Source organism: Musca domestica, unplaced genomic scaffold (genome assembly GCF_030504385.1).
Source record: "Musca domestica strain aabys unplaced genomic scaffold, Musca_domestica.polishedcontigs.V.1.1 27, whole genome shotgun sequence".
NCBI classification, from domain to species: Eukaryota; Metazoa; Arthropoda; class Insecta; order Diptera; family Muscidae; genus Musca; species Musca domestica.
This window is the reverse complement of record NW_026712286.1, coordinates 11,103,560-11,126,319: the sequence shown is the minus strand read 5'-3', so window position 1 is coordinate 11,126,319 and position 22,760 is coordinate 11,103,560. Positions and strand designations below refer to the sequence as shown.

Sequence of the window (22,760 nt, the reverse complement as noted above, 5' to 3'; positions counted from 1 at the left end):
CAAATCCGAAATAAGCATCCAACTCTCTTCAAATTTCACACATATCATTATTTCTACTAATACAAGATCTGCTGTGAAGATGGAATATATCGGTCCACTCCTTCTGGTACCTCCCCCACAAAAGGGTCAAAATTTTGAATATCCATGAACCTTATAAAAAGTGAAATTAACATCCGATTCCATTCAGATTTGGTACATCTCAGTATTTCCCTCAACACAAGATCAGTTGTAAATATGGTAGAGATCGGACCCTTCCTTCTGGTACCTTCCCCACAAAATCGTCAACAATTTGAATACTCATAACTGAGGTCAAAATAAAGTTAAATAATCGAACATAGGCTGAGGGTATACATCTGTTGGCAAAATCGACTGATACTTTTTAAATGGTTTTTAATTTCTATATTTTTTTTTTTTTTTCAAAAAAAAATATTTTTTTTTCTTTAATAATATTTATCGTATATTTAACTTGTCTTTTTCGCACTATTCTCTCTAGGAATAATTTTAGATACCTTAATCTCGATAATAATAATTAAAATAATGCTTTCGATACTTAAACAACTACTAAATTCAAAACTTAAATTCTTTTTTGTACATTAACTAATAACTAAACAAAAAAAATACAACAAAAAATACTTCTACACAGAATTGTGGTGGTGCGTAATACAACAAAAAAACAAGATGTGGAAGACTTAAAATCGATTTAAAATTATTGACTATTTTCAGGGATCATAACTCCCACTCAGAAAGAAAGATCGAGAGAGAGAGAGGGAGAGAGAGGGGAGAGAAACTAGGTTACCACGTCAAACTTCTCACTGCTGCCGGCAGGGAACAGATGGCATTGTGCACGGGTATCGAAAGGAAACCGGCCAAGGCAATGCCATAGGAATCCGACTGCACCACCATGGCCATGGCAAATTGACGACGGCCCGGAGGTATCTCCTTCGACATTCTATAGAAGGTATTGACATAAGCACCACCACCCAGCAAACCTTCCCACAGCACAATGACAAATGTTATCCAAATACTGGGCGTATAGAAATAAATGACCTCCGTCAGGAAGTACACCACATTGACAAACTGGAAGACGGACATTAGCCAAATCTTGTTCAGCTGGAAGACATTGACCGAGGAACGGGATATGAAAACACCAATTTGATAGTCCACATTCAGCCAACGATATTGGGCTGCCTTGTCCAGGAAGGTGTCTTGGAAGTAGACCAATTCGAACTGTAAAAATTGAAAAATTCAAAATTAATTTCAAAACTATTTCGAAAATAATTTCAATCAACTCACCAATCCCTGATTTATGAAATACTCAAAGAAGTAGACCAAGGCCAAGGGCACCATATATTTCACCAGCTGCTTGATGTAAATCAGTTTTTCCTTGAAACCCTCCAACGGACGATCATCGACAATGAGTTCTTCGGTCGATTCGACATTGGTGACGGGCAACACTGCGGTGGGCTTGCGCAACAGAACCCAAAAGGCCAAGGCTTCAATGAAGGGGAATACCAACATAATTAACATCGTGTCACGGGGACTGACGTTTAGGGAGCGTAGCGTGGCATAGGATAAAGAACCAATGACACCGGCACCACCCGTACCTGAGGACCAGGTGGAAACAACATTTCTGGAAGAGAGAAGGGGAAAGGAGGGTTAATATGTTAATTTTAGATGTTTCATAATTAAAGAAGGTGTTATCGAAAACATGTTATCGGAAATATTTTGCATAGAAAACTTTGTTATCGAAAAAAATTTCACTGGAAATGTGGATATCGAACAACTTTTCTATAGAAAATGTTGTTATCGAACATTATTTCTATGGAATATGTTATTATCGATCGATTTTTCTATAAAAAATGATGTTATCGAACACGTTTCTTACAGAAAATGTTGTTATCGAACAACTTTTCTAGAGAAAAATATGTTATCGAATAACTTTTCTCTACGAAATGATGCTATCGACAAACTTTTCTATAGAAAATGCTGTTATCGAACAACTTTTCTCTAGAAAATATTGCTATCGGACAACTTTTCTATAGAAAATATTGCTATCGGACAACTTTTCTATAGAAAATATTGTTATCGAACAACTTTTCTATAGAAAATTTTGATATCGGACAACTTTTCTATAGAAAATGTTGTTATCGAACAAGTCTTCTACAGAAAATCTTCTTATCGGACAACTTTTCTATCGAAAATGTTGTTATCGGACAACTTTTCTATAGAAAATGTTGTTATCGGACAACTTTTCTATAGAAAATGTTGATATCGGACAACTTTTCTATAGAAAATGTTGTTATCGGACAACTTTTCTATAGAAAATGTTGTTATCGGACAACTTTTCTATAGAAAATGTTGTTATCGGACGACTTTTCTATAGAAAATTTTGTTATGGAAACACTTTTCTATAGAAAATGTTGTTATCGAACACATCGGGCAACTTTTCTATAAAAAATGTTGATATCGGACAACTTTTCAATAGAAAATATTGTTATCGGACAACTTTTCTATAGAAAATGTTGTTATCGGGCTACTTTTCTATAGAAAATGTTGTTATCGAACCAGTTTTCTAGAGAAAATGTTGTTTTCGAACACCTTTTCTATAGAAAATGTTGTTATCGAACAACTTTTCTATAGAAAATGTTGTTATCGAACAACTTTTCTATAGAAAATGTTGTTATCGGGCAACTTTTCTATAGAAAATTGTGTTATGGAAACACTTTTCTATAGAAAATGTTGTTATCGAACACATCGGGCAACTTTTCTATAAAAAATGTTGATATCGGACAACTTTTCAATAGAAAATATTGTTATCGGACAACTTTTCTATAGAAAATGTTGTTATCGGGCTACTTTTCTATAGAAAATGTTGTTATCGAACCAGTTTTCTAGAGAAAATGTTGTTTTCGAACACCTTTTCTATAGAAAATGTTGTTATCGAACAACTTTTCTATAGAAAATGTTGTTATCGAACAACTTTTCTATAGAAAATGTTGTTATCGGGCAACTTTTCTATAGAAAATTGTGTTATCGGACAACTTTTCTATAGAAAATGTTGTTATCGGACAACTTTTCTATAGAAAATGTTGTTATCGACCCATTTTTCTATAGAAAATGTTGTTATCGACCCATTTTTCTTTAGAAAATGTTGTTATCGACCCATTTTTCTATAGAAAATGTTGTTATCGAATAAGTTTTCTTTAGAAAATGTTGTTATCGAATTAGTTTTCTATAGAAAATGTTTTCATCGATCAACTTTTGTGCAGAAAATGTTGTTATCGATTGAATTTTTTTATAGAAAATGTTGTTATCGATTGACTTTTCTACAGAAAATATTGTTATCGATATATTTTTCAATAGAAAATGTTGTTATCGAAATGGTATTTTGTAGAAGATGTCGTTATCGATCAATTGTTTGTATAAAAAAGTTTCTATCGATCCACTTTTTTGTGCAAAATGTTGTTATCGAACTGGGTTTGTATATACAATGTTGTTATCGATCAACTTTCGTATTGTTATCGGAAAAGTTTCACGTAAAAATTATGGTTATCGAACTGGTTTTCTCTCGAAAATCTTCTTATCGATCAACTTTTGTGTAGAAAATAAAATTTTCCTTTTAAAACAGGTGTTATCGAACATTGTGTAATTGAAAATTCTGTCCCATTTCTACTCACTTATTAAAATTCGATGAATACGCCAAGAATGTTGTCTCTCCAATACCCGAACTGGCTGAAGTTATAATGACACCAAACAAGGCCATCCATTCGGCCGAGGCAAAGCCAACCAAAAGGAAACCGGCAGCAGAAAACAGCACAGCCAAGGCAATACGAAAACTGGAATGTTAAAAATATTTATTTTTTTAAATCCAATTTGGGCGCCATTTTCTTCGGACTTACTGCACCCAAAACGGAAAGAAGGGCATTATGATTTTCACAAACAACGAGGGTAGGATGTCGGCCAAGAGAATAGCTCCCGTTGAGACAATGTGACATTCTCGTCCTTTGCCACCAGTATCATCATTCGATGGGACATCCTAAAAGTGTGCAATTAATTTTATATTTTAAAATAATTAGTGCTTCCAGTTTCCATTACTTACCTCATGAAATTGCCCAATAATATCATGGGCCGCACTCAACATCACAACATAGCCATAGTTGTTGCAGAGACCCAATATCCAATACGAAGTCAAGTCACGCCATAAACTTTTGTCCTTGCGCAGATTGTGGGGTTCCACGGGCGGGGCCACAACTACCTCCTTGGTGGTGGATGGAGAAGTCATGGTGGGTTTTTGTTACTAGAAAATGCGAGAAGAGGAAGGGAAAATATAGTATCGATGATTTTTTTTATAAACTAAAATTTTGTTATCGATAATTTAAAAAAAAATTATCGATAATTGTATTAAAAAATTTTTATCGGTAATGTCATTCAAAAAAAAATTATAGATAATTTTTTTGAATAAAAATAATTATTGATATTTTTTGTTACTAGAAAATGCGGGAAGAGGAAGGGATAATATATTTTCGATAATTTTTTTATGGAAAAAAATTTATATTTTTTTCAAAAAAAAAAAAAAAAATTATCAATAATTTATTTTAAATTTTTATATATAATTAATTTTTATTGAAAATATATTATCGATAATTTTTTTATAAACTAAAATTTTTATCATTATTATTTTTTTAAAAAATGTTTATCGATCATTTTAATAAAAAAAATGTTATCGATACATTTTTTTAAAAAAATATTTATTGATATTTAAAAAAAAAAATTATCCATATTTTTTTCCAAAAAAAAAAATTTTTTTTTTAATATTTTTAATAATTTTTTTTAACTAAAATTTTTTATCGATAATTTTATACAAAAAAAAATTATCTATAATTTTTTTTTTCAAAAAAATTGTTATCGATATATTTTTCAAAAAAGAAAAATTGATATTTTTTTCAAAAAAAATTGTATCGATAATTTATTTTAAATTTTTATCGATAATTAATTTTTATTGTAAATATATTATCGATAATTTTCTTTTAAAAACTAAAATTTTTATCAATAATTTTTTTCTTCAAAAAAATGTTATCGATAATTTTAATTAAAAAAGTTATCGATAATTTTTTCAAAAAAAATTTATCTATACTTTTTTCAAAAAATATTTATCGTTATTTTATTTTTTTTTTTCAAAAAAAATGTTATCGATTTTTTTTATTTTTGCAAAAAATGTTGTTTTCTTTAATTTTTCAAAGAAAAAATCGTTATCGATGATTTTTTAATATTGACCAATATTTTTATTACATTTTTTCAAAAAAAAAAATTATCTATATTTTTTTCAAAAAAAAATTATTGATATTTTTTTTTTTTAAAAACAATTTATTGATATTTATTTTAAATTTTTATCGATAATTAATTTTTATTGAAAATATATTATCGATAATTTTTTTATAAACTAAAATGTTTATCGATATCTTTCATTCAAAAAATTTTTTATCGATAATTTTAATTTAAAAAAATGTTAAATTTATCAATTTATTTATTTATATTTTTCAAAAAAAATTTTATCAATATTTTTTTTTAAATATATTGATATTTTTTTTTCAAAAAACAATTTATTGGTAATTTATTTTAAATTTTTATCGATAATTAATTTTTATTGAAAATATATTATCGATAATTTTTTTATAAACTAACATTTATCGATAATTTTTTTCAAAACATTTTTAACGATAATTTAAAAAAAATATCGATATTTTTTAAAATTTTTATCGATAACTTTTTTCTATATATCGATATTTTTCTTTTCAAAAAAATATTTATCGATATTTTAAAAAAAATAAATTTTTATCGATAATTTTTTCCAAAAACAAATTTATCGATTTTTTTTATTTTTGCGAAAAATTTTGTTTCCCAATATTTTTCAAAAAAAATCGTTATCGATGATTTTTTAATATTGACTAATATTTTTCATTTTTTTCAACCTTGCCCCTTTAAAGTAGCCCTGATTTCTAACTGCCATTTTTGTCAAATAATTTGTAGAACACCCATAACCCAAATAAAATCGTATTTCAAATTTTCTATAATAAATAAAAAACACTAACAACAATAGGAAGAGTTAATTCTAATTACAAATTCTAAACACCCGCCAGCCGAAATAACCTTAGTGCCCAAAAAATATTTTCTAGCCAACAATTGCCGGCTATCGGCTATTGACAATCATTGATGACTTCCGTTTTTTATTTCGTTGACATTAAAATCGACAATTAACTTTTCGTTTAGTTGATGAGAAAAGCAAAAACAAAAAATCGAAGCAAAACGCATTTACATTTTATGGCAGCAATTAGTGGTGTTTGTTTATGGCCGGCTTTTATTGTTTTGTTTACAACTGTTTTTCTTTAGACAATTTTTTTTCTTCGTTAAAATATTTCAAAAAAATAATAATAAAGTTTAAAACAAATGTGCCATTTTTTAATTTCAATATTCCACTCAGGTTTAGCAAAAACCCCCACACCGGCAATCTGAAGGTCGTTTGAAAAGTTGTTTCTTGGGGGTTTTTGAAGATTTCTCAGAAATCAATAATTTTTGAATTAAAAACAAAAACATAAATATGTCAAATCATCGAATATGTGAAACGAAATTTGAATATTAGATTAGAAAAATACAGATCACGCCCCAAAGGTTGGTTTTATATTCTCAATGAATTTCAATGAGAAATTCGAAGCAAAGTATTGTGAAAATGGGGAATTTTTGAGAATTTTAGAATATTAATAATGACTTTAAATGTTAATAACATTTTCTTCTAATATTTCAATAAATATTCAAAAATTGTTTTTAATATTCAACAATAGCATAGAGATTTCCTTTGTGGATTTTTAAAATTAGATAAAACCAAAAAATAATTAATTAATTAATAAAAAAATTGTATATTTTTTAAAAATTCTTCAAAAATGTTTAAAGATATTAAAAAGAATTTTAAATAACAATAACATTTTCTTTTAATTTTGAAAAATTATTTTTAAATTTCAAAAATAAATTTCCCATTGTAGATTTTTTAAAGTTATGTGAAAGCAAAGTGAAATGTTAGAAATTAGTTGGTTAATTAAAAATATTAAATTTATATTATTTTTTTAATAAAAAAAACTGAATATTTTTTTAATTCTTCAAAATTTTTTAATTAACAAAAAATAAAAAAATCCATGATTTTAATTTACTTTTATTGATCATTTATTTATTTAATTTAATTTATAATAATTTATATTTATTAATTATTTTTTAATTATTTTTTTAATTCTTGAATTAATTTTAATTATTAATTTAAACTTAATTAATTAATTAATTTTAATTATTAATTTAAACTTAAGTAATAATTTATATTTATTTAATTTAATTTTAATAAAATAATATTTAAATTAATAAAAATATTGAATATTTATTAATTTTTTTTTTAATCCTTTAATTAATTTTAATTATTAAATTAAAATCAATTAATTAATTAATTATTAATTTAAAATTAAAAATATTTAATAACATAATAATATTTAAATTAATAAAAAATATTGAATATTTTTTAATATATTTGTAATTATTTTTTAATTCTTTAATTAATTTTAATTATTAGTTTAAAATTATATAATTAATTAATTTTAATTATTAATTTAAAATTAATTAACAATTTATATTTATTTAATTTTATTTTAATAAAATAAAATTTAAATTAAAAAAATGAATATTAACCATTTTTTAATTAAAAAAACCAGTTGTTTAATTTAAAAAAATTGTATAAATTAATAAAAAAACTGAATATTTTTTTTTAAATTCTTCAAAATTTTTTTTAATTAACAAAAAAATCAAAAAATATATAATTTTAATTTCATCTGTTATTATTTTTTTAATTTAATTTATAATAATTTATATTTATTTATTATTTTTTTAATTCTTTAATTAATTTTAATTATTAATTTAAAATTAATTAATAATTTATATTTAATTAGTTTAATTTTGATAAAATAATATTTAATTTATTAAAAATTCTTAAACATTTTTTAATTAAAAAAATAGTTGTTTAATTAAAAAAAATCAATATAAATCAATAACAAAATTGAATATGTTTAAAAAATTCTTCAAAAAAATAAAAAATCCATAATTTTAATTTAATTGAATTTATTATTTTTTTTTTTATTTTAACTCAATTTAATTTATATTTATTTATTAAATTTTTTAATTTATTTTAATTAATTCGTTTAAAATTATTACAAATTTATATTTAATTTAATTTTAATAAAATAATATATAAATTAATAAAAAATTTATATTTCTTAAAAAATCTTAAATTTTTTTTAATTAAAAAAATGTATAAATTAATAAACTAATAAAACAAATTTGAATATTTTTTTCAAAAATTCTTTAAAATTTTATAAAAAAAATTAATTTTAATATAAATCAATAAAAAATGGAATTATTTTAAAATTTTTTTTAGATTTTTTATTTTAAAAATCCTATTCCTATTGGTCATTCTTTTATGTTTACTTTTTTTCTCGCAAATCGTAGTCGTGTTAGTTTAATCCCATAATAGCCAGCGTAACAACCTTGTTTCTCTCCGTATGAGACGTTGATGTTCTCTCAGGCATACAAACCGTGACCGTATAGAAATAAAAAGATAAAAAATAAATAAAACCAAGGTGTATTAGTATTAAATATAAATAATAAATATCCGTTTATTGAGGATTTTGGAAAATGGTCAACCCGAGTTGACAGATTACCTTTGTGATGCGGTGAGCTCCGAAGTTAAAACGAGAGTTACTATGAATGCCAAGTCGCAATGCATCGAGGTGGCTGGAAGCACCGATGCTTCCAGGAAATCTCTAACAGCAACACGGGCTGAGAGAGTACCCAGAGAGAGTTGTAGAGAAATGACTTGGAAAAGCTGCCTACGGTCCGAGCTGTGCGAACGTAGGCCCCAAGGAGAGTTGTAGGGAAAATCTTCAGACTAGGAAGGCTTTCTCCCTACGGTCCGAGCCAAGCGAACGTAGGCTCCAAGGGGAAGTAGCAGGCAACCTTTTAGCCCAAGAATGCATCTCTCTACGGTCCGTACTAAGCGAACGTAGGCTCTCTGGATCGTTTGGCAATTTGCAATTCTAACTTAAACATTGCCGCCCACCTTGAAACATTGGACAATGTTACAATAATTATATATATAAATTAGTTTGCAATATTAATTATTCTTGAATTCGTTTGTACCAAATTGCGTGGAATCAATATAATTCGTATTGGCCATTTAATTTATGGTAGCAAGCAATGTAATTCGACGGATCCCGAGATCCCTTTGACCATAAATTAAATGGAATCAACAAGTTAAGAACTTAATCAAAGTAACTTAATAGTAAGAAGACGTGAGATCAGTTTCTAGTGAGCGTATTTCATATTTTGTTTATTAATTCATTTGTAAATTGATAACGAGTGCATGAGTTTAAAATAATCCATCCGAACCGTATATTGTGACATAAATAAGAAACCCAAGAGAAAGTAGCATAATTTAATTGGCGAGAACGACGCGCTTTGTTATTGGCCCTTGTGATGTCTTTACGTTAATTAGCCGAACCATTCCATTACCGCCAGGGTGAACCTTAACAACTCGATCTAGCCTCCAAGCCAAATTTTGTGAGTTTTCTTCCCGTTTTCTATTACAAAACGATTGAGGTACAGCTGAACCTCTGCGAAATCTTTTAATCGGAGGAGACAATATTGAATCGCCTAAAAGATTTTCCTTTTTTTCGAAATGCAGCCTAGAATTAAAAACTTGCATATGTTTTGCTAACAATGGACCCATTAGGATCCAACCGAATACCGTATTTTGAGCTACAAGTGACCCTAGAACCTTTTGATGAGCTCCCTCTAACACTATCTGGGGATACAAATCAGCACCTATCAACAAATCTACCGGACGACTGTCAAAGAGGTGAGGATCAGCTAATGGTAGCTTGGGCAATTGATCAAAAAGATTAGACCGAACAGCAAATGAAGGCAAGTTTTCCGAAATCTGAGGTAGAACGAAAGCAACCGTTTCAATTTGAACCGAAGAATGGTGCCGAGATCCAAGACAAAGTGAACAACTTTTCCTAGATGTGGCAGAGACGGATCCGTTGACACCAGAAACCGTAGCAACTACCGAACGTACTGGTAGGTTTAGTTGCTTTTGAATGCGATCAGTAATGAAGGACGCCTCAGACCCAGGATCAATTAGAGCCCGAACTGGATAAGATATACCCTGATGAAGGATATTTACCATAGCTGTACCCAGTAAGACATTTCTACTCTGCGAAGTGTGAAAAACTTGCGTATTGGTGATAGTGGGACTAGAACCAGTAGAAGTGGATGGGACGTTAGGATTTGATAGGGCAACCGAGTGCGAGGATGAAGAGGATGAGCTATTTGATACCCGAGTATTACTGCTTGGACGATGAATTAAAGAGTGATGAGTGCCTTTGCAAATACTACACCGATTAGAACTTTTACATTCTTCAACTGAATGTCCCCTAGACAGACAGTTCCAACAACATCCCTGTGTTTGGACAACAGACAATTTCTTACCTATCGACAATGTTCGGAATTTTGGACATGACCGAAGAGAATGGTTTTGTCTAGGGCAGAGGGAACAAAAGAATTCCGAAGTGGATTTGGCGTGAACATTCACCGAAGCGCTAGTAAAGTGAGGCTGAACCCTGGCCTGATTAGATCTGGAATGTGAATCAGGTCCCTTAATGTCCCGTAAACAATCAAGAGTCTGAATTCTCTCTGTCAAAAATGCATCTAAATCTGACCACAAAGATAATGCTGATTTATCCCGTATACTTTGCTCCCACAAGGTGACCGTTAACCTAGGCAAACGTTGAATGCACAAAAAGACTAAAATAGGATCCCATTGATCCGTTGGAATATCGTAAACAGCCATAGCCGACAAACAAGTGTTTATGCCCCGTTGAATTATTTTTAAATTGGAACTAGATTCTCGATCTACAGCGGGAAGGTCAAATAAAATCTTCAGATGACTATTTACAATGACTCGTTTATTGTCATATGTGTTTTTTAAAGCGGCCCAAGCTAATGTGAAACTACGATGGGTGAGTGGAAATTTGTTTACTATTTCCCTAGCTTCCCCGGACGTTTTCTGCACTAAATGGCACAGTTTCTCAATATCACTTAAGCGGGCATTGTTTATGTAAACCGTGGAAAATAAATCCCGAAAAGTGGGCCACGAAAGAAAATCTCCTTTAAAAACTTCAATATCACAAGGAGGAAGTGCAAGATTGTGAACATTATCCGAAGGGAACCAACCTGAGACGTTGTTTCTATCACTCTGCATAGAATCTACTTCAGGAGTAATAGTTTCGACTTGCGTGCCAATATCCTTAGATGCCTGGGTGGACGAACTTAAATTGGGAACCGCGTTTTCAGGAGCTTCAACTAGTGACACAATGGAACCATTTCCATCAGAGTTAGAAGGTGATGGTGGGAGTTGCCGATATTTGGTAAGTCTCCGCTTAATACTCGAAAGACATTTAATATATGTCTGATGTGAAACCTCATATTTGCTGTCAACTGAATCGATGTCCTCTTTTTGAGAATCTACTGAAGACATCAAATAGTCCAGGCATTTATCAAACATTTCCTGAACTTTTGCCCACAATTTCTCGATTTCTGCGCAGCGAACCTCTAGTTCAAACTCATCCATATCCTCATCGCGTACCAAATTGAAGTGTGCATCAAATCTAATAAGAGCATCCGAAGCTCTAATGAACATGTCCAATGGGGTAAATGGCATGGTGAATAAGAAACCAGAAAAATACTTAAAATTGCAGCGGAAAAAATATATACTCAATAAGATCTACGATTTATCAAGTTAAAGGCAAACAACGAGCACTAGATAGGTTAAATCTCTAAAAATATTGATTTCCTACGAAATTATGCTTGAAATCTGCAAAAAAATAATTTCACCTATTATATTTTCAAAATTTCAATGGGGCTGTCCGTAGGGTGTGCGTTTAGAGAAAAAGTAAAATTCCGAGAAATACTACACAGCTGATATTTAATGTAAGAAAATATAAAAACAATCTGAAAATCTCGTTCAATTTTCCAAGAGAAATAAACAATTTTGTTATTTTTGGCGTATATGACCGAATGTAGGGTACGCAAGAAAATAAAACTGAAGTTCAATGAAAAACAGATAATAATATTTGCAAAAAGAACCCAAATAAATATTTTTATACAAATAAATCAAAACTATTCTTAGCCGACAAAAAATATTTATTTGTACATATGTGGTTGGTTGTAGCGTGCACAACATCCAAAAACCCGTTGGTAGCAAAAAATTAATTAATTTGAGAAAATACGCCAATTTTCTGTTTTAATAAATTTATTAAAAATAAATTATGAATTTTTCACCTGCGACCCACTGTGCAGCGAAATAACGAAAGCAGACAAAACGAAATAAAACACAAGCGACGTCGACAGCGTAGTCAACGTGCCTGTGGTGGTGCATAAGAAAGCGGTCAAGCGGCAGAGCAGCAACAACTGAGTGTGTTGTTGTTAGAAAAAATAAAGAAGTAAATGCAAGCTCTCACAACAACGGAGCGAACAACCAAATAGTTTTTTTCGGCATGCGACCAGTGGTTGGAATATCGATATGTTGTTATTGTTATTTTTTTCAATGCAATGAGAGGCGGCGAATAGGCATAACAATAACAACAAACAACTAGATCATTTGGCGAAGTAGGTATGCTGTAAGTGAATGATCAAAACGAAAGGCAAATTCACTACTGCATAAACCAATGCTCTTTTTTTTTTTTTTTTTTTTTTAAACGACAATAAATGATGCTTATAGAGAAGTATGTCTGTCCGAATTCAAACTTTAACAAATATTAAATTGTTAACACTTCTTGGAAGGGACTTCAATGCATGGGGATTATAAAAAAGAAACACAATGCTAACCAAATACGTATATTGCCGTTAATGCCGAGATTAGGGTGATAGATGGACGACCAGCACATATGTGTTTAATACAATTATGTTCCGAATATGCACTCGCGACTTTTTTCCTTTCGTTTATTCTATTTTTTCCTTTTCGCTCACTTTTAGAAAATGATTTCACGTACCTGTTATTTTGTTGATAATTGATGAAGATGATGGTTTTATGTATGTTGTGTGGACTGTATGAGGATGCGGGGGGATGATTTTCCGTACGTAATGCCTGGAGAAAGCAAAGGGAAAGGCACTGATGAGAAATCCGGCTCGATTGGACCAAATGTTTCTCTCCGTATGAGACGTTGATGTTCTCTCAGGCATACAAACCGTGACCGTATAGAAATAAAAAGATAAAAAATAAATAAAACCAAGGTGTATTAGTATTAAATATAAATAATAAATATCCGTTTATTGAGGATTTTGGAAAATGGTCAACCCGAGTTGACAGATTACCTTTGTGATGCGGTGAGCTCCGAAGTTAAAACGAGAGTTACTATGAATGCCAAGTCGCAATGCATCGAGGTGGCTGGAAGCACCGATGCTTCCAGGAAATCTCTAACAGCAACACGGGCTGAGAGAGTACCCAGAGAGAGTTGTAGAGAAATGACTTGGAAAAGCTGCCTACGGTCCGAGCTGTGCGAACGTAGGCCCCAAGGAGAGTTGTAGGGAAAATCTTCAGACTAGGAAGGCTTTCTCCCTACGGTCCGAGCCAAGCGAACGTAGGCTCCAAGGGGAAGTAGCAGGCAACCTTTTAGCCCAAGAATGCATCTCTCTACGGTCCGTACTAAGCGAACGTAGGCTCTCTGGATCGTTTGGCAATTTGCAATTCTAACTTAAACAAACCTTATGACGTCTTATCAAACAAAAGAAAATGTTAATAATAATAATAACAATTGTAAATAAAATAATATTTAACCAGGTAAATATGAAAATAAGTGGATTGCCTCACACAATTAAACAATTAACACTTTAAACGTTTATCACAGGGGAATCACGAGAGATAGAGGCGATAAATCAAGCAAATGAAATTAAATTTAATAGGGTAGGCGGAATTGCATGTCACGACAGTACAATTATCGATTTAATAAATTTTATATTTTCTAACGATCAACAAGGGGACTAAAAAATCCGATTCAAATTTATAAATTTTTTATAAAAAAAATTAAACCAAATTTTTGAAAAAAAAAAAATTAAAACAAATTTTTGGAAAAAAAATTAAAACAAATTTTTGGAAAAAAATAAAACATATTTTGCAAAAAAATAAAATAATTATCAATTTTTTTTTTAAACCCAAAATAAAACAAATTAAAAGCAAATAAAACAAATTTTTACCAAAAAAAATTGGTTTACAATTATTTACTGTTACATTACTAAACATATTTTTGAAAAAAAAAATTAAAACAAATTTTCATAAAAAAAGAAAACAATTTTTTACAAAAAAAACAAGTTTAAAAAAAATAAATAAGTAAAACAAGCTTTTCCAAAAAAAATATTTTTTTATAAAACAAATAAAATGAATTTTTATAAAAAATTGTAAACGAAATTTTTACAAAAAAAAATAAAATAAGTTTTTCAAAAAAAAAAAAATGAATAAATAAATAAATAAAACAAGTTTTGCAAATACAAAAAAAAAAACAAGTTCTTCAAAAAAAAGGTTTTTCCAAAAAAATAAATATATAAAAAAAATTAAAATATATTTTTATAAAAAAAAAATTAAAACAATTTAAAAAAAATAAATGTTAACAACGATCAACAAGGGGACGAGAATTTAAAAAATTAAGACAAATTTTTATGAAAAAATTAAAAAAGTTTTAAAAAGAAAATTATGAAAAAATAAAAAAAAAAATTTAGAAAAGAAAATAAAAAAGTAAACAAGTTTTTCCAAAAAAAAAAAAAAATAATCGAAAATTTCAGATTCAATATTATAACAAGAAAATTTACAAATTAAAAAAAAAATAAAACAAATTTTTACAAGTTTTTAAAAAAAATAAAATAAATTTAAAAAAAAAATAAAACAAATTTTTATAAAAAAAAAATAATAAATAAACAAATTTTACCAAAAAAAATGGTTTTAACATTTATTTTTGGTAATTTCAATATCCAAAAAAATATTTTCTTTACGAAAATGTATAGTTTTCTGAATTTGGAAGTCATTTTCTGATACGAACTTTCAAGTTGTATATCTGACAGAACTTTCAGGGTGCATATCTAAAACCTAAAACGTATAATTTTTTATAAAAATGAACTCATTGGTTTATTGAGGGGGGAATTTAGGTTTCATACCTTAACCCATCGATTTTTAATTTTTTATTAAAAAAAAAAAACTTTAAGAAAAATATGTTTTTAAGTGATATAATTTTTTTTTTCAAAAAAAATATTTACTTTTTAAAAATTCTCACTTAATTCTGAACTCATTTCAAAAGTTTAAAATAAATTATAACAACAGTCAACTTTGAATAGTTTTCTAAATTCGGAAATGATTTTCTGATATGAATTTTCAAATTTATATAAAAATAATGAAAACAAATTTTTACCAAGAACACATTTTTTTGCTAATTTAATGGAAAATGTCTAGTTTTCAAAATTCTGAACTCATTGGGCTACTTGGTTAGGGAATTTAGGTTCCATACCTTAACCCCTTGATTTATAAATTTTTATTTTAAAAAAAAGTAAGAAAAATATATTTTTAGGTATTTCTTATTTTTCTTAAAAATGATACTTTAAAAAATTTAAAAACATAAATAAAAATTCTCACTTTATTCTGAACTCATCTCGAAAGCTTAAAATAAATTATAACAACATTCTAATTTGAATAAAATTCCCTTAATACTGCTTTTGTTGTTGGCTTTTAAACCAGTTTAAAGTTGCTTTTTATATAAGCGGAATGTGTTGATGATACAACACGTCGGAAAATAAAATTACTTTCTTTTTATGGAATCAATAGCAGCAACAACAAAATACAAATAAAAATTAATTAACTTGAACGGATATGTGGTGAATGCAAAGAAATCATATCTAAGGGTTTGTTAGAATTCGATCAGAGCCAAAAGTTTGAATATTTTGAAAGTAAACTTTCAAATAGAATTATAGATAACCAGCAAGTGCCCGATTCTTTGTTAGAGAAAAGTCCGCCTTAAAATTTTAGACTCGTTTCAAAAATGCCTGTTAGGCCTTTTTAGAACTCAAAATTATCACACAATTTGTTCGGAGTTTGTCAAATTTTTTTATATAAAAATTTCATACCTCGTACTAAATTTTCAGACTTCCAACGTTATATATTTCTTTTAAATATTTACTTTTTCGAAAAAAATATTGGAAAATATTTTTATATTGTACACCACAAGAGTCTTCAAAATCTTTCATTTTGAAGTTAACCCAGGAGGATATTAGTAAAACCATAGCATAATGGTCCCATATTCCCTGCCTTACCCCCTGGTAAACATTACCACCTTTCTCCACTAATAAACAAGTGTTGTTTTTATAAAAACAACAATAATGGGATTAAGTCTAACTATTTTGCAACTACTTAAAATTTTTATTTATTTTTATTCTTTTTTTGTATTATTTCAATTTTTCTTTTTTTATTTTTTTGTTTTTTTTTTTTATTTATTTATTTATTTGTTTTTTTTTATTTCAGTTTTTATTTTTTTTTATTATTTTTTGTTTTTATTTATTTCGAAGTGTTTTTTTTTTATCAGAGACACGTGGATTTATATTCGAAAAAGAGCTCATCCCCTTTGAATTAAAAAATAATTTAAAATTATTTAAAATGTAAAATATTTAATATTTCATATACGGCACGTTCTGGTGTAGTTATTATGCCACAGCTTATCTAGAAACGTGTTGAAATTATATGCATAGCCGTTTATGAGAGGGGATTACATTACTTCACTCAAACTGGAGGGTTTTCGAAAGACAATGAATGTTCTCTTTATTTTATTTTTTTTTTTTTTTTTATTTTCAATTTTTTTGTGAAGCAGAGCAATAAGAAGTATAAAAAATCGTCCTCAGATAGCACTAATTATATCTTATCTTAAGAATGTGTTTCTGTTTATTCTTCAAGCTAAAGAAAGGCTATAGTTAAAAAAAAAACAAAAAAAAAACAATTATTAATTTTCATTTCCTTTTTGTAATTCTTTATATTTCAAAATACATATTTTTTAAAAATTTTAATGCCGAAATTTTTATTTATTTTAATTTATTTTTTTTTAATTAAATATTTCATATAATGTTTGAAAATTTTTAAAAATATGTATTTTGAAATATGAAATTACAAAAAGGAAATAAAAATTAGTAAAAAAATTAAATAACCTTTTTTTAATTTTGAACGTTAATTAATTTTAATTTACTTTTTCAAAATTAAATATTTCATATAATATATATACAATTTCAAAATATTTAAAAAAATATGTATTTTGAAATATAAAATAATAAAAAGAAAATAAACAAAATAAAACGATTATTAATTTTTATTTCCTTATTGTAATTATATATTTCAAAATAAAAATTTTAAAAAAATTTATACCAACATTTTTATTTTATTTTTTTTTAATTAAAAATTTGTATAATGTTTGAAAAAATTTAAAAAATATGTATTTTGAAATATAAAATTACAAAAAGGAAATAAAAATTAATAAAAGATTAAATAAAATATTTTTTTTTTTTTAATTTTGTATTAAATATTTCATATAATATATATACAATTTCAAAATATTTAAAAAAAATATTTATTTTGAAATATAATATATAATATAAAAAAATAAAAAAGGAAATAAAAATTAAAAATAGTTTAAATAATGCATATTTTTAATAGTTTTGAAATTTTAATACCAAAATTTTTATTATCTATTTTTTAATATATATAATTGAAAAAGATGTGTATTTTGAAATATAAAATAATTAAAAGGAAATAAAAATTATTTATATATTTTTTTAATATTAGCATCTTTCTTGCTTTTCGCATTTGCCTAAATAATTGCTATTGTTTTGAGTTTAATTTTATTTCAGCTATTTCCCCATCCTCAGGTAATAAAGAACATAAATCCAAAATATTTTTATACCCCCAACCATAGCATGGAGGGTATATTAAGTTTGTCAATCCGTTTGTAACACCTCGAAATATACATTTTAGACTCCACAAAGTATATACATTCTTGATCAGCATACAATTCTATGTCCGTCCGTCTGTGGAAATCACTCTAGCTTCCGAACGAAATGAAGTAGGTTGATAAAATTTCACTCAAATGTATGTTATGTCTGCAGAACTTTTGGTATTGAAAATGGGCCATATAGGTCCACGTTTTAGTAAAGCCCCCATATAACGGTACCTCCCGATATTCGGTATTTTGAAGATTTAAGATCCATTTTTCACCAAATTTGGTATTTGAAGTTCGTAATGGATGATACAGCCTAAGACAGAAAATTGTCTGTGCAGGTCCAAGTCTTCGTATGGCCCCCATATAACAGTACCTCCTAATATTCGGTATTTTAATGATTTTATGGACATTTTTTTACCAAAATTGTTTCAAATTTGGTATTTGAAGTTCGTAATGGATGCTGCAGCCTATGACAGAAAATTGTCTGTGCAGGTCCAAGTCTTCGTATGGCCCCCATATAACAGTACCTCCCAATATTCGGTATTTTGATGATTTTACCGACATTATTCACCGAAATTGTTTCAAATTTGGTATTTGAAGTTCGTAATGAATACTACAGCTTAGGACAGAAAATTGTCTGTGCAGGTCCAGGTCTTCATATAGCCCCCATATAACAGTACCTCCCGATATTCGGCATTTTGATGATTTTGCCGATATTATTCACCGAAAATGTTTCAAATTTGGTGTTTGAAGTTCGTAATGGTTACTACAGCCTATGACAGAAAATTGTCTGTGCAGGTCCACCTCTTCGTAAAGCCCCCATATAAGGGTACCTCCAGATATTCGGTATTTTCATGATTTTAGCGACATTATTTACCGGAATTGTTTCAAATTTGGTATTTGAAGTTCGTAATGGATGCTGCAGCCTATGACAGAAAATTGTCTGTGCAGGTCCAAGTCTTCGTATAGCCCCCATATAACGGTACCTCCCGATATCCGGATTCACCGATTTTTTTTAAGGTTCGCATTTGAATATTGTAATGGCTTATGACAAAAGTTAGCTATGCAGGTCCGTGTACATACCGTGTACCTATGCAGGTCCTAATATAACGGCTATATTCGGTATTTTTAAGATTTTAACAGAATTTTTAACGGATTTTATTGTTTTTGAGAATTGCAAAATTCGTTCCAAATGGTGGAGGGTATTCAAAGTTCGGCCCGGCCTTACTTACAGCTTTTTTACTTGGCTTAATTGTATTTTTTTAATTTGTTTTTTAGCGATTTTTCTTTACAATTTTTTGAGCTAGAAATTTCCAGTGCTATTCTAATTCCAGTGCTATTATATCTCCTCCAAACAAGATAAGGAGATAATTTTCAAATCTTTTTTTTTTTTGGAATTGGATGTTTTTGTATTCTTTTTTAATGTTAACCCCTTATAACATACATTTTTTGTAATTATTATTATTATTATTATTATTATTATTATTATTATTATTATTATTATTATTATTATTATTATTATTATTATTATTATTATTATTATTATTATTATTATTATTATTATTTTTCTTGTAATAATACGATGCAATTGTATTTTTTTTTAAATTTTTTTCAGATTATTTTTTGAATTGGATTTTTTTGCATTATTTTTTAATGTCAACCCCTTATAAAAGGTGGATTTTTTGTTATATGTTTTTTTCAAATATTTTTTTTTAATATTTTTTTAAATATTTTTTTCAGAATATTTTTTTTTATGTTTTTAAAATATTTTTTTTATTAAACTTTTTATTATTTTGGGATTTTTCCTTTGAAATTTCAATGGTAATGTTTTCTTGTTTTATTTGTTTTTCAAATATTTCTTCTCCATGTCAGTGACCTCTCCCCCCACCCATAGCCGAACACCCCTATTGATACCCAAAATGCACTGCATATGCTTATCCAAAAACAGAAATATTTTTATTTTTTTTTTTCTTTCTTATTTTTATCATTGAATGAAAATATGTCACTTGTCTGCTAGGCATTCAGTCCGTCATTCATTATTAATAACACTCACGTTTCTGGGTAAATATGGGTTTTTATTTATTTTTTTTTTTATATTTTTAAGAACAAAATTTCTTTGTTTTTTTATCAAACGTTTCTTTTTTTTCTTTAATTATCACGAGACTTTGTTTCTTTTCTTTTGTTTATTATTTTTTTTATTAATTTTTTGTCATTGTGATTTTTATATTTTTTTTAAACCGCACGAGATCAATGGGTCACTGGCGATTCACTCGAAACCAAAGAAGAAAATAAATTCGTCACAAATTGCCCGTCAAAAAAACAACCGTCAATGGCGAGTCACAAAATGTAACTGAGCTAACAATGCCGCCACTGGCAAGATCACAAAGTAAACAGTGAAGAGGAAACAAAGATAGCGGTTGCTGAGATTTTTAATGCTCAGAGTGAGAGAGAGAGGCCAAAGTTAATAAATGAGACAGTCACTCTCTGGCTCTCATACATTCAAGCAGAGATAAGAAATAAAACAATTTATTTAGAAATTAAAAAAAAAAACAAATAATTGTTTAACAAAGATTTTCTCAAAGTTTATAAAAGATTTATTTATTTAAAAAATATTTATTTAATAAAAAAAAATTGAGAAAAACAACTGTTTTTTAAAATTAATAAAAATATGGGTTACCATGTCCGTCGAAAAGTGAAAAAAATACGAGCTGAGCCCTAGAGAATGTGTTTTAGGCAATCTGATTCCAGACAGAACCTGGGATCTTTCCTTACAGGCGATCCAGGGTAGAAGAATACAAGTAGATGCATAAACCCTTGGGAACATTGATATGTCAAGATTTTTTAAATGATTTTAAAAAATAAGTAGATTTGTATATGTTTTCTTATACGAGGCCTATTAGGTTTCTTATACGAGGTATTAGGTTGTTAAGATATTTAAAACATTTTACAAATATAAATGATTTTTGATTCAAAATTTTCAATTTCAAAATTAGTTTGACAGTTCATTGTTTCAACTACTGTGCCGATGGGACGATCTTGGAAAGAGAGTCTCCATTTAAGCGCACATCCTCCATTGAAGCCGTAAACATCCTGTGTGGCAGAGCTGAAAAAGAAAATGTTCCTTTTATGCGGAATCTGGAAGCCTACCAAATTTCATCACTCTGTTCACTAAGCCTTTTCGAAAAAATATTTATCTTGCTCTGTTGAATCTTCGAAAAAATATTTGTTTTTAAAGAATCACATTAAGTGACTCTATGGGATGATGTTTCGAAAAAAATGGTCTGGGCTGGATTGGATCCTCAAAAAAATATGTTTGGCCCTTTATAAATAAATAATTTTCTCGGCTCTGTTAGGCATTCAACTACATGTTTTTTAAGAAAAGATCCACATTCCAGTGCTCTATGACACCGTGGCTAAAATACTCTTGGATCTATTGCAACATTTATTTCCAACGAAATCACGGATCCTTTAATTTTGTCTTAAATCAAAATTAGGTCTTCCTTGAAAAGTAATATTTTACCTCTATTGGAGATTCAAAAAAAAAAAATATTTTTTAAATAGATCCACATTTCGTGACTCCATTTGATCTTAGAAAAAATGTTTTTGACTCTATTTAATATGGAAAAAACTATTATTATTTTTGAGTTTTTGCCTTATTATTATTATTTTTTTTTTTTTTTTTTTGTAAAAGAATTTTCCTCTGTAGAGACTTATAAGAAAAAACGTCTTTATAAATGCAAGTAGGGTGGCTTCACAAAAAAAAATGAGATTGAAATTTCGAAAGGAAAATACTTCTAAAACCTCCAATTGAATGGCTCCATCGGATCCTTGAAGAATAAATAACTTTAAATGCAAATACGTTAAAACCAGCAAAATTGCTCATTAAATTGATCGTTCGCTGAAGATGTTTTTTAGGAACGGTGGTATATGGATTTTCTTTTTCTGTCATCACAAATGCTCTTTCTTGGCGATTTTGGAGAAATACATGGCATTAATTTTCAATACTCCAATACTTTCAGAATATTGTTAATATATTCCGTTATAATGACCGCACTCGACTTGGTAAACGCGGTATTGAGTCCCTGATTCACTGCCTTAACAGAAATGGCAGACATGAAGTTTGCCTGTAACTCTGGAGAATACAAAACGTTCACCCGCCATGTAAATGCAACATCTAGTTATTGAGCTTACTTGCATCTGCAACAGCTATTAACATAAATCATAAGATTTATGCTGGTTCTGATTAAAATCGCATTTCCTGGCATAGTGACCAATTTGGCCACACAAAAAACCCATTCCTTTAAACATTTCCTTTTTGTTATCTTTACCTTGAATTTTATTTCCCTAGCTCCTTTGAACTTTGCTCGAAGCTTGGTCGATTTTGTAACAAAAACTTCGTTTTCCGGCACATAATACATTCAACCTTCTTCATTGGATTTTTTCTTTCTACCTCTTCCAGCCGTTTTTTGTTTAAGCAATGAAAAACTTGGCAATTTGTCCCTTGTCTCATAATCTCACGAAAGACTAGTCAATAAAATATTTTTTAATAGCTCCTTATGAATCTGTATCTTTATTTCTGTTTGCTTCTTCGATATTTCAACAAATTAATGTCTTTACGTATATTCTGCAGTTTCTTTAAACTTTGTTCGACGCCTATTC

At 28.2% G+C, this 22,760-nt stretch overlaps 1 protein-coding gene across 1 annotated transcript; it reads right to left on the bottom strand.

Annotated features, from left to right (window-relative positions):
- Positions 1-450: 450 nt before the first annotated feature.
- Positions 451-20,458, bottom strand: LOC101890747 (battenin). Its single transcript, XM_005176660.4, has 6 exons — positions 20,155-20,458; positions 4,100-4,297; positions 3,900-4,036; positions 3,678-3,836; positions 1,294-1,630; positions 451-1,227 (listed from the first exon to the last, which is right to left on the bottom strand). Exons 2-6 carry the CDS (start codon positions 4,280-4,282, stop codon positions 793-795), a joined length of 1,251 nt encoding a protein of 416 aa, XP_005176717.1. The 5' UTR covers positions 4,283-4,297; positions 20,155-20,458; the 3' UTR covers positions 451-792.
- Between the last annotated feature and the right edge of the window lie 2,302 nt (positions 20,459-22,760).